General features: G+C 41.2%; 2 protein-coding genes across 3 annotated transcripts; one reads left to right on the top strand and one right to left on the bottom strand.

The window, feature by feature from the left end:
- The first annotated feature begins 632 nt into the window (after positions 1–632).
- On the top strand, positions 633–6,531 carry LOC108039335 (dynein regulatory complex subunit 4). 2 transcript variants are annotated; one of them, XM_017116297.1, is made up of 6 exons: positions 647–736; positions 833–923; positions 2,225–2,267; positions 4,230–4,394; positions 4,471–4,774; positions 5,182–6,531. In XM_017116297.1, the coding sequence occupies exons 2-6, from the start codon at positions 921–923 to the stop codon at positions 6,104–6,106; spliced, it is 1,440 nt and encodes a 479-aa protein (XP_016971786.1). In that variant the 5' UTR covers positions 647–736; positions 833–920; the 3' UTR covers positions 6,107–6,531. The 2 variants fall into 2 exon arrangements, with proteins under 2 accessions (XP_016971785.1, XP_016971786.1); XM_017116296.2 differs by having other exon boundaries at positions 633–923.
- Positions 6,532–8,925: 2,394 nt separating this feature from the next.
- Positions 8,926–12,347, bottom strand: LOC108039347. Its single transcript, XM_044461199.1, has 7 exons — positions 12,292–12,347; positions 12,013–12,215; positions 10,602–11,644; positions 10,411–10,534; positions 10,148–10,338; positions 9,910–10,091; positions 8,926–9,547 (listed from the first exon to the last, which is right to left on the bottom strand). Exons 2-7 carry the CDS (start codon positions 12,179–12,181, stop codon positions 9,406–9,408), a joined length of 1,851 nt encoding a protein of 616 aa, XP_044317134.1. The 5' UTR covers positions 12,182–12,215; positions 12,292–12,347; the 3' UTR covers positions 8,926–9,405.
- Between the last annotated feature and the right edge of the window lie 438 nt (positions 12,348–12,785).

The following is a 12,785-nucleotide window of genomic DNA, read 5'->3' as shown; positions in this document are numbered from 1 at the left end:
GACTGCAGTGCCATCAGCATTTAAAGTCCGCCAAACAAACGGGCAAATAAACAAACAGATGCAGGGCAAATTCTGGATGGGGGAAATGCAGGGTGGAAATTCTGGGAGGGGAAATGCAGGGGGAAAATTCTGGGAGGGGAAATGCAGGAGGAAAATTCAAGAGACCATTTATAGGAAGCAGACAGCAGACGGCGATAAGAGAAAGAGTCTGGTCTGGTCTGGCTTTTCGGTTTTCACTGGCTTGGGCAGCAAACTAATGCCGGGCACTGTATAAAGTAAGCGGATACTGCCAAAAGTAGGTGTCATTTATTCTGAGTTTCTAGCATTTTACTTAGGATTTTTTTAGTTTATGAGCATCTGTATTATAAATTGAATCAGAAGAAAATTATATGTTTCTTGAAAAGTAATGCGCCTATTACTTTTCACATAAGTTATATATGTATTGGTTAGGCTTGGCATTTCGCTAATAATTAAGTATTTTAGAGGGTTAGTATTGATAAAGGCTTTTCAAATAGGTAAAACATATTCTTCTTTATACGGTTTAGTACTTTCCCCAACTATTAAAAGGTTTGACCCATTCAACATTTTTCCTCCCAGAAACCCAGGTGATAACTGTAAAAATTCTCACTATATTCCGATTGTTCCAGCACATTCCCTTCGCCCCCGAAAAATAATCGAGAGAAGAGAGCGCCGAAAAACAGAGTTTTAACCTTCAACCTTTGCTTTTGGTTGCCCGGTAACCCACACTCATACATGTACACGTACACAGACACCAACACCCGCACATTGTAACTGCTTTATCGATATCGTTTGTTTTGTTGTTGGACGGCAGGACATCGGCGGTTCAGTTGGCAGGAGAAATCCGGAGTGTAAAGGTCCTTTTTAGAGCAGAAGAATCGTAAGGAAGAACCGGCAGCAGCATGGTGAGTAATAAGTTGTTAAATCAGCGTGGCATCAACGAAGCAGTGCATCCTCGTAAGCCCGCACTGCTTGGCCAGCAGCTTCCGCCTCCTTCCGATTTCCGATTTCCGATTTCCGGTCCCGTTCCGCTGCTCCTTTCGGTCTCAGTTTTTCAGTTTCAGTTGCACTGCAAGCGGCGCATTCAATTTTTCATGCCAAGCCAGGCTGTTGCTGTTTTTGCATATACAAACTGCACTTCGCGAATGGGGTACAGTGAAGCCTGGCTGGTCAACAGACTTGACAACGAGCGCTTAATACAGAATTAACCCTGGCACTTGAAAAAAATGTATACAGTTGGTAACAATTTTGTATTATACGCTTAATAATAGTAAAGAATAATAGTTATTTCTATAAGTTAATAAAATCTTTCCTTCTGATTTTAAGAAACAATTAAAAAGAAACAGATTAGCATTTATTCAAGCAAAAATTAATATGCACCTTTTGAAATTTGACAGGTTACAACTTATTGTAAGTGCCAAACACTTGGCGATTTTCTGTTACCGTGGCTCTGCTTTACATTTATTGCAGCCAAGTCCTTTGAGCCCCCTCGATTCTCCTTCTTTCGGTAGTTGTCTATTTTCGATCATTTGTTTATGTATAGACCTGCCCCCCAACATATATCCGCCTTTTTTCCGTCCGATACATATATTTATTTATATATATTTTGCGCCTTTGGACATGGCGAAAGCGCGGTCGCCGGGCGCAGGCGGCTTCGAAAATTTTTGAATAATTTGCAGTCATAAAATATGCAATAAGCCAGCAGCCAACAGCCAACAGCTGTTGCGAAATTGTTTTGAAAGCCGCGCCATCACATTATTTAAAGCGACGATGGCAGCTCCCCGCCTTTCTCCCACGTGGAAGGAATCGAATTAAGCGTTGTTAAAGGATTTAAAGTGCGAAAAATAGTTGCGAGCTGCAGACGACAATTGCGCAATCCCCCATTTTCATTTTCCTGCGGGGAAAGCGCATACAATTTGCATAGACAAATGTGGAAATTCTTTGGGGCAAGTTCAGCGGCGACTTTAACTTGAGATTTGAGCTCAGCTCAAAGAAGCCGGTTGTTGTTTAATTTCTAGAGATTTATTTTAGTTTATTTTAAGGACTTACAGGTTGTCTTTTAAAATATTGTTTGTTATCATATTTTATAGGAAATATTTGCTGTTTTGAAATGATTATAAGAAGACTTTATAATTATTATATTCCATTGCAATATTTGAATATCTTACAGGCTAAATTTGTTCTTTAATATACATTTTTCTTACAGCCGCCGAAGGGGAAAAAGGGCAAGAAGGGCAAAAAATTGCCAGGTAAGTAAAGCTCAATTTAAATATATTTAATTTAATTATAAATAATACATTTTATTTTAATTATATTTGTTTTCATATTTTAAAGAAGTTGTAAGATGTCTATATTTATAATTATTTTAATAACATATTTTTATAAATTATTATTTTCTCTTCGGTTTTTGAAAACACATTCTCGTTATATACATCCGGTTTTAAAAATGCCATATAAAAATAACGGTGAACCCTTTTCGCATAGCACTTGAATATCGAAATAAGCTAGTTATTCCAGAATTCGTAATGTGTCCTCTTTAAGGACGCCGGCTGTTAAAGCCTTTCCACGAGGAGCAAACGGAACAAGGACGAGGACTGCCTGGCAATTCATTTTCGGAACATTAATGGCAGCAGGGTGCCACTGGGTTCCAGGATATCTGGGCAGCTGGAATGGCGGACATTGGTCATTCAGGGCAATTTAAAAAGGCCAAGCAAAACAATTAGTAAATAACGATAATCTGCGTGAGGAGAGGAGCGGGGACAAGGGGGAAACGGAGGAGCACTGCGGACAAGAAATTCCCGATGCAATTGCTTTGGCGGAGTCTTGCAGCCCAAAAATTAAGAGGAAAAAATGGGGGCCAAACTGTCCACTTAATTTCCACGAGTGAGCCCACTGCATTTGCCCCTGACCCCTGACCCCGCCCCTCCCCTCGCTCCAAAGGACATCTAACGCACATAATTGTTTCTATGCATTCACTGAGAAAAATCAGTTGGTCTTTAAAGACCATTTTTTTAAGGATTCTTTAAGCTGCTAAATTTGACAACAATTTAACAAAAATTACTATTTTTGGGATCTTAAAATAATTAGCCATTTAAGTTTCCGATAACCTTAAGCCAATTTGCAATCTTCTGAACAGTCTTTGGGTTTTGTACCTTCATTTTACAAATCTGCAATGGTATTTTCTCTGGTGTGGTTCATGTTAGAGTCCTAGTAGTCCTGGTAGTCCTTCCTAGTTCGAGTCCTGGCACCAGCCGGCCAACGATGCCAATTACAGAAAACAATTACAACACGGTCTGCTGCTGGGCCACATATGCGGGCAGTGGCTAAGAAAAGGGGGCGTGGCCGGGGTAAAAATTGGGAAAAGAAGAAGAAGGGGAAAAAGGGGCTCTTGGATGAGGGGTAGCCAAGCGTGCCGCTCTCATTAAATTGCCATAAAGCCGGGAACCCCAAATATGCGGCCAAAGTTCTCACTAACTCGCTTAAAAGCTAGCTTTAAGAACAAAATCTGCCTTCGGTTCTCAAAATTATAATAATATAAAAACTCACAAAAAACATTATAAGCTGATCACGATTTATTCCGCTTCACCCAAAATTCTACTTCTAGAATCGATAACTTTACCAAATTTAGTCGGATTTCAAAGTGACATACCTCTAAAGACTTCTGATTTAATTCTCTAAAAATCTGCATTCAAAATTTTCATTTTAACGTTGATCAAATTTTTGACCCATTTTCATGTTACTTATTTCTAAGTTTCCGATGAGTTTTAATAAGGTGACTCTCAATCGGAGTTCCACAGTCCATAACTTTACCAAATTTGATCCGATTTCAAAGTGACATACCTCTAAAGACTTCTGATTTAATTCTCTAAAAATCTGCATTCAAAATTTTCATTATAACGTTGATCAAATTTTGGACCCATTTTCATGTTACTTATTTCTAAGTTTCCGATGAGTTTTAATAAGGTGACTCTCAATCGGAGTTCCACAGTCCATAACTTTACCAAATTTGATCCGATTTCAAAGTGACATACCTCTAAAGACTTCTGATTTAATTCTCTAAAAATCTGCATTCAAAGTTTTCATTTTAACGTTAATTAATTTTTGGACCCATTTTCGTGACAGTTATTTTCAAGTTTCCGATTGTTAAGACTTGTATTTTTTTTTTACTATTGTATATAATACATATTGCTGATTACATACCCCATGCTTAGTGCTCATCGATGGCGTGGACACCTCGGCGATGACCCGCGACCAGCTGGAGGCCTTTGCCCTCCGGCTGAAGGCGGAAATGGATCGGGAGCGGGAGGAGCGGAACTATTTCCAGTTGGAGCGGGACAAGATCCGCACTTTTTGGGAGATAACGCGCCAGCAGTTGGGTGAGTTTTGGATTTGTTATTATTAATGATTCTGTTAAATATCAAAACAATTCTTGTTTTATTTGTATCTGTGCAGATGAGACGCGCTATGAGTTGCAGCAGAAGGACAAGGAGATTGAGGCCACGCAGGACCTCGCGGACATCGACACGAAGCACGTGATGCAGCAGATGAAGCACCTGCAGTTCGAGAACCACAATAAACTGGGCGAGGTCCGGGCTGAGGCGATGACCCAGCTGAAGCTGGCCCAGGAGCACCATGTCCTGCAGGAGAACGAACTGCAGAGGGACAAGCGTCAGCTGCGCAGGATGCTCCGCGAAAGGATGGAGATGAGCGAGATGCAGCTGCGCCAAATGGAGGCCCACTTCAACGAGAAGCTGCTGTGGGTACCCCCTGAAAAACCATAGTCCCAGATCGATTTGTTAAGCCCAACTGGCCAGCCAAATTTGCAGTTTCTAATCTATGTTATAATGTCGAAGACTCTTGAAAGGAATACATATTTTTCAAAATTCAGAATAGTAATTGAATAATACATTTCTTGAAGTAATAATATATATTTCATTCAATTAAGGGATTTTAATATTTAACATAACTCTCATAATCAATCGTTTTAGCCATTTTTTGTTCTGGCAGGGCTTCGTAGTTTTGAAATTCATTTTATTTTGGGTAGAACATCTTCTATATAAATGAATGTTTTACGTTATACAAGACTGTAATATGTGTCCAAATCTGTCACATTTTTACAACCCAGTTAATATAACAAAATTAATTGTTTTTCGATCCTGGCAGGGAGCAACGCATCACGTTCGAGCGCGAGCGCAAGGACAACGAGATGCTGCACGAGGAGAAGATGATCGAGCAGAAGGCCAAGCTGGACCTGTTCTACGGCACCCAGATGTTCGAGGTGGAGGAGCGCAAGAACCAGCAGATCAAGGACCTGCAGGACCACCACGACCTGGCCTTCAACGACATGAAGAACTACTACAACGACATTACGCTGAACAATCTGGCCCTAATTGGCAGCATGAAGGAACAGCTGGAGCACCTGCGCAAACAGGCGGAGAGATCGGACAGGATCGCTGCGGACACGGCGGCGGAGAATCGCCGACTGAAGGAGCCCCTAGAGCATGCCAACATCCAGTTGAACGAGTACCGCCGCAAGCTGGAGTTCTACGAGCGGGACAAGCAGCAGCTAAGTCGCCTCAAGGTGCGCAACACTCGGCTGGAGAAGAAGGTCAAAGGACTCACCTGGGAAGCGGAGACGCTCATCCTGCGCAACGACTCCTTGGTGGCGGAGCGGGAGGGACTCAAGGAGCGGTTCAACGACGTCATCGTGGAGCTCCAGCAGAAGACCGGCCTGAAGAACGTCCTTCTGGAGCGCAAGATCGCCGCCCTGATGCGCGAGGACGAAAAGCGCAGCATTGTCCTGCACGAGACCATCGCCACCTGTGCCCCCAATTTCGCCGAAAAGCTAACCAGCCTGGACGAGCGGGTGGGCAACATCGTCGACGAGAAGAACAAGATCATCCTGGACCTGCGCTACGAGGTGGCCAAGGCCAGGAAGGCCCACGACGACCTCCTGGAGACCTACGAGTGCAAGCTGAAGCAGTACGGCGTGCCCACCGACGAGCTGGGCTTCAAGCCGCTCAGGGATCGGGACCAACAGCAGCTATACGTCTGCGGTCCTGCGGGAATAATCACCGAGAACAAATAGGGAATAGAAAAGGATCAAAAATCAAAAGCGTAGGAAAGAAGGCGAAACACATTCCAATACTCAGGCCCAAAAAATATTTTGGAATAAAAGAGAAAACAAGACCATTAATTAGAAGCAAAATAATATTATGTCCCAATAAGATTCAATATACAAAATTAGCAGCATCAAACCAAATGTTCCAGAGACTTTATTAAACAAAATTTCAAAAAGAAAACAGAGGATCAAAGATACAAGCAGATATTCTGAAGATGGAAATAGCAGACTGCAGATAGCTTAAATTCAACAAATTAGAAGAATGAACATTTAAATTGTTAGTACTGCTCGGATCATTAAGAATTAATTCATTCTTTGTCTTGATTTGTGGGCAATCATATGTATTATTTAAAATCTTCTGGGACATATTTTTGGAAAAAAATTAAATTAAATTTTACCAACATTAATAAAAGTATTAATTTTATTTCCTTTTTTTTAAAACACTCTGAAATAGAACCTTACAATCTAGGATCAAAAGTGAAACGATTATAAGGACATGTTTACCACCCAGTAAATGCAAATTGCGAGTGCTGTTCGAATCATTCAGAATTTATTCAACGTTAGCCTAGATTAGTGTATAAGAAGTATGTATACGTTTATGTATATGCTTATAAAAAACCTTCTGGAATACGTTAGCAAGGAGTTGAACATTTTGGGAATGCGCGTACAATCCGAATTTCGACTAACACTACAGACAGAAAGAGATAGAGTGAGAGTGCGGGGCGAGAAATAGAGAGAGAGAGAGAGAGAGTCAAAGTCGAGCCATGTATTTTGCTGATGTGTGTGTTTTTAATACTCAATGGGTCTGTGGTTCAGGATCTTACGTAACTCTTCAACGGGAAATGATAAAAATCTTCGTCTTTGTCTTCGAAACTTCGCTTTCTGAACGCTTCGTGGCTTTAGGCTAATTTTACTATATTCTGCTTTTGTTATGGTTAGGGTTTCTTCTCTTTAGTTTGTCAATTGATTTATTTTTGAAATAGATATCACATGATGTTTTGCTTCTTGTTGCTGTTTTACTACGGATTTAATTCAATTCGTTTCGTTTCGAGTCGATTTCAGTTTTAGTTTTCGTTTTTAGTTTCCTTTAAATTGATTTGATTTGATCAACAACAATAATTTTCCTTATTTAAATTTCCTCTAACTGAAATGTGTTTCCTTGGCATTTTATTGTTTAACTTCTTTTTCACGGTTTAACTTTTCGGTAACTTTACTGATTATACTGTTTGGTTTGAGTTTCTGTGTGGGATACACTTTACAAACTGAAATGTTCCTTTATATAACTTACATAACGATAATAAAGTATAATGGTTTTATGTCTAATAGTACAAAAATTAAGGAATAATATTCAAAATGGAATGCCAAATTCATACGTCGAGATTTCTCTTACATACATCTAAATTCGGACCACAAATTTTGTGTGCTTAAGCTAAACAATAAATTTTCCAAACTTAAATTAAAAAATGGATGTGAAACAAATTAATGAGGAGAGACCTCAAATTTGGAAAACCAAGTATTTTTTTTCTTGGGTCTCTCCAGATGCCTTATGGTAAATCCCCTTTTAAAGAGCCTTAACTTTAGTAACAATAAATTCAAATCTTTGCAATTGTTCAGGTCTTGCCTCAACAATCTGTAAAGTGTATACATTCTGCGGTAGTCCGTAGATCCGTCCTACCATTCCTGCTCCTTTGATCAACCTTATCCTGGCGTTTTTCCAGGCATCGCGGTTTAGTGAATACTTCTTGTGTAGTTCTGATGGATTTTGGAGTTCGATTGGCTGGCTCTGCAGTATCAGTTTCAGTTTTAGTTTAGCTTTTTGTTGTATAGGTACTTTTTCGGTTACGCTCCTACTGGTTTCCATATTTTGAGTTCACAAACTATATAGAATAACTTATAGCTTCTTGTTGCGGTTCGTATTTTGTATTCAGTATTCAGTAGTTTGCAGTTTTGTATTTATGTTTTGTTTAAATCAAAATTTAAAGCGATCACAACGGTTTAATTCACAGACGCGTGTGGAAACATTTGGTTAGAAATGTCCGTGGAAATATTTCCTATTTTCATTCGTATCGTTTCGTTTTCTCTGTTTAGTTAATTTTCGTTTTTCGATTTCCCTATTTTCGGTTGGCTTTTGCTTATCTCCAAATTGGTTGCTATGCTTTCTTTACAAGTAAATGTAATTTAATCGTAATTTGAGTATAATTTCACTTAACTAATTTTAGTCAAATTGGTAGCGTTTGCTCGTCGTTTCGTTATTGTTCTCTATATGGTTTCGGTTCGGCAATTTCTCACAATCCTAATAAATATACTGATCGAGTGTATGGGGGTGTGTGTTTCTGTGTTGTGTGTATGGCACATTGGGAGTTTTCATATTAATTTACTATTTCCTTTTTCTTTATCTTTTTTGCCTTGTACGCGTTTCGACTATTTAGCTAATTTAATTCGATTCTATTCGAGCACAACATAAATCTATGATCGATCTGAGGCTATAACTGGATTTGCTTAGTGATTGGTGATTATTGCTTTGACTTGGACTATTTTAAAGTTACGTTTGATTAATATTCAATACATAGGCCATATGATTAGATTACATTTAACTTTAACTTTATCTAAATGCCATAATTTGTGTTTCAGTTTCAGTTCCAGTATTCGATTTTTGAAAAAGTCTAAACTAAAATGAAAGTTTTACTAACATTTTTGTTTGTAAGGCAATTTGTTTGTTTTTTTCGGTTTTTCTTTCTTTTTTTTGTTTGTTTGTTGTTTGCGCTTGCGTTTGCTTTTGCTTTGAGATTGTTTTTAATCCAAATTGAATTTAGATTGAGTTCAGTTCAGTTGATTCAGTTTGATTTGAAAAAATAAATCCACCAAATCTAGTACAAATACAAATACGAATACAAAGGTGATTACACAAAACGAGCGTTAAAAATATCTAACTAACCCGATTGCAATTGTGGATTCCGGGGTGTAACTATTACCATTATTAATACATAAGTATGTAGCATTAAGTTGGCCTGGATCTACGACGATTGTACGCCAGGGACCTATGTATATGATACATGAAAGCTATTTGGAACGGGATTGGGACTGGGTGGACCGAGCGCCCTAGCGTCAATGAAAGCGAGAGAGATGGCCGATGGCAACGAACCGGGGGCCATCGTCCTTCAACAAATGGAACTGCTTAGCGCTGGCAGCTGTGCGGTTAATTGGGAATCTTCGGTGATTCGATGGACAGCTCCTCCTCCTCTCCAGTCTCCGGTTTAGCTGCTTCTTTAGTAGAACTTTCTGCGGACAAACGCGTTGATCAGCTGCGGCGTGTGCTCATCCAGGCTGCACAATTCCAGCAGGTTCTCGTTGCGCGTGCCGGAGTACTTCATGGAGCCGTGGTGTTGCCGCAAGCTCACCATAACGAACCTGCGGAGAGTCGAGTGGTTAGTCAACTGGACAAAGGGTTTCCTCAACTTAAGATATAATAACATTCCTATCACAGCTTAGTTTAGCAGAGTTAAGTAAATATAGCGGTCACATAGCTCCGCATAGCGAAGGTAAATATTTAATATCAGGATAGCTTAAAAATTACATTATGCCCTCTGCTTACAACTTGTCTTTAGAAAATTAAACTGCTCTGAGACGAATTCCACTTCGAAATGGTCTTAAAAATGGTTTTATAAATCAAAAACAAATAAAGTTCTTAATTTTAAAAAAAAGGGTTCAACACTTGTAAATGGATGAAATCCATAAGCATGTTTAGGCACTTTTAACCCACAAATACTCACTTGGCATTGGAGCTCCGCTTCTTGCGGTAGTCGTCCATTAGGGCAGCTAAACTTGTTGAACTATTTCCCGGGTTTCCCCGCCCTGCCCCCGGCACCAACACTAAAAACACATCGTACGTGTTCTTCTCATCCTCCAGCGCTCTATCCAAAACATCCGTCATCGACTGCTTGATCTTAAGCACCTGAAGTGGTCGTGGGTAAGTACAGGATCGTTCTCTGGATTGTGCCAGCTAATTACCTTCTGGTTCTCGCAGCAGGCCGTAGCCTCCGCCACAGACATCTCCTTCGTCCAGGGCAACGTCTTCAGCTGGCCACTGCGGTCGTGCCAGAACTGCACTGTCACCTTGGGATCGCTGCGGAAATAGCCAAAGGCCAATGCCACGAGAGCATCCAGATATTTGAGCGAACGACAGCGACCCGAGAGGTATTCTGAAGGGAATTTAGAAGATTAATCGGTTGGAATTATACTCGCAATTGAGGACCAGTCACAAGCCCACTTACTGCCCAAGTAGAACTGCTCTAGATTGAGGGTGATGTGCAGGCGCCTGCCGAGCGGCTTGTTCTGGCCAAAGGATGCCTCGTATACTCCGTGCAGGAAATTCGCCCTTTGCGTCCGAGTTGGACACTAAAAAATTAAAATTTCGTATTAGGCATGGTTAAATGGGTTGTAAGGGCCTGGGACCCGCGCTCACCACTATGACCATCTTCCTGGGCATCCTCAGACGCATGTCCTCCAGCAGGAGCCGCACCGGCGCCACATTGCCCGCCTTGATCTTCTTCTCGTCCATCAGCTGCTCGGCGAAGGGGCGCACCTGGTTGTGCAGTCGCGAGAGGCGTGGCCAGCACCGGAGCAGCTGGTCGTAGGTCATGCGTGGAATGAGGTACTTGGCCAGCCCGGGTTCGTTGAACAACTGGAGCGGCACATGCTCCCAACTCAGCGATAGCTTTTTTACAATGGGCAGAGCTTCCTCAGGATCCTGCAGGAGTCGCAGCTTGACCACCCCCTCGATTATGGTGCGGCATTTGCTTAAGGGCGTGAGGAAACTGGGCCACTGGGCTAGCTCTTTTGGCGGCGATGAGAGCAGTCCCAGGGCAGCCATGATTTCGGGTGGAAAATCGGAATCTCGAAAGTGGCAGCGGTGCAGCAGATCGCGGTGCGCCGCCCAACGAGTTCCATCGCCCACCGACCACAAGTGGAGCAGGCGGTCCAGCGATTGCTTGCCGTACCAATCCAGGATGGCCTTACGCACCGTGCGATTGAAGGGCGTCTTGCGGTCGAGCAGTTTCTGGACTCGCTTCACCAGCTGGACAAAGAGGAGGAGGTCCGATTCACTGGTTATCAGATCGGGGAATCTACTCCGCACCAACATGCGCTGCTTTTCGTCTTCGCGCGTAGTGAGAAAGACGGCGAGGATGAGGAGTGGCTCGTCTGGACGCGGCAGGTGCTCCGCATTCGGTCCGCTGCCCAGGACACTCGACAGGCATTCGGCCAGTTCGGCATCATTCACTTGGGCGCAGAGGTCCTGCAGCGATGCGAGGCTGATCTCAACGGTGAGGTCCAGCGTGGGCGTGGCATAGACGGGTGAGTCCGTGCAGCCAATAAAACAGAAGCGGCGCAACTTGTCAATAGCCGGAATGGAGGTTATGGCAGTGGACTCCTCCCTTAAGGACTCATCCTTCATAGGTTCATCTCTCAAAGGCGCATCCTTCAAGGGCTCCTTTTTCTTTATTGTAGCTGGAAACAAGAGATTAGAAAGATTAATGCTACTTTCTTCTCAAAAATTAAAAAATCATAACTTTTAAGTTTTTTATCTAATTCCTATAGTTTGCAGAACTAAATTAAAACTAAAACAATATTGATGTTGCTATTCTCTCACCCTCTCTTTTGTTTGCTGATTTTATAGAATAAATAAAATTTTGTTTAAATCATAAATATTATATTCTTTACGAATATCTTTTAATAAAAGCACCATATCATTATTGGTGGTGCCACATTCTTGCCCTTTGCTGTGTTTGTATGGGAATGAGCACATGTACCGTTTTGAAAGCTTTGGATGGAGTGAGAAAGGGGAAAGGGGAAGGAAGGAAGTGCGTCGTACTCACATTCCTTGACTGCCAGAGAATCCTTTTCCTTCGGCTGCTGCTTTTTGGAGTTCTGAACCACCGATGACCCTGCTAATCCTGAGGAGCTCTTGGGCACCGTGATTCCAGAAGATAATCCCCGGGATAATCCCTTCGATCCCAGGGAGCCCGATCCCTTGCCCTTTTTCATGGCAACGATTATTGCATTTTACGCTCACGTCTCACTTTCTGGGGATTGGGATATAAAGCGTTATATTTCGATTCGCCACGCCCTATTTGTTACGATTTGCCCACACTTACCTCTTTAAACTTCTCGCTTCTGGGTTTATTTTGTTTTAACAAGTTTTATACATAATTTTGCAGAGAGCATCAGCGATAACACTATCGATAAAATCGGTGGCTTCCTCCTTGAAGTTTTTGCAATAACTATCGCTTACTTTAAATGTAATCTTTTTATCAATTAAATAATTAAAGCTGGAGTTATGATAAACAAAGAAAACATAACAAATACAAAAAAATGGGCACAGAGAATATAATTATAATATAATTATAATCCGACTGAAAGTTGCCACCTTAGCTGAAAATGAAAAATGTGAAAAATTGTACATTTAAACATTTTTCGCTCAAAAATATCAGTATTTTTACGATAATGGAATGTCATATTTTATTGAACTCATAACAAAATATCCAATCAGATTGCATTCACACCTTTTTTTGTGAAATTTTTGAAAAAAATCATGATGAATACCTGTGAAAAATGTGAAATATAAAAAAATTGGACTTCTAACCATTTT

This window comes from Drosophila rhopaloa, unplaced genomic scaffold (genome assembly GCF_018152115.1).
Source record: "Drosophila rhopaloa isolate 14029-0021.01 unplaced genomic scaffold, ASM1815211v1 contig_3, whole genome shotgun sequence".
NCBI lineage: Eukaryota > Metazoa > Arthropoda > Insecta > Diptera > Drosophilidae > Drosophila > Drosophila rhopaloa.
Note: the sequence above shows the minus strand (reverse complement) of the source record. Positions and strands in the feature narration are given on the sequence as shown.

Coding starts and splice junctions, on each gene's coding strand:
- LOC108039335 (XM_017116296.2), top strand. Junction 4,395..4,470: donor GATAACGCGCCAGCAGTTGG/GTGAGTTTTGGA, acceptor GTATCTGTGCAG/ATGAGACGCGCTATGAGTTG. Junction 4,775..5,181: donor CACTTCAACGAGAAGCTGCT/GTGGGTACCCCC, acceptor CGATCCTGGCAG/GGAGCAACGCATCACGTTCG.
- LOC108039347 (XM_044461199.1), bottom strand. CDS start 12,181: ATGAAAAAGGGCAAGGGATCGGGCTCCCTGGGATCGAAGGGATTATCC. Junction 11,645..12,012: donor TTCTCTGGCAGTCAAGGAAT/GTGAGTACGACG, acceptor TCTTGTTTCCAG/CTACAATAAAGAAAAAGGAG. Junction 10,092..10,147: donor CCTGCTGCGAGAACCAGAAG/GTAATTAGCTGG, acceptor CGACCACTTCAG/GTGCTTAAGATCAAGCAGTC.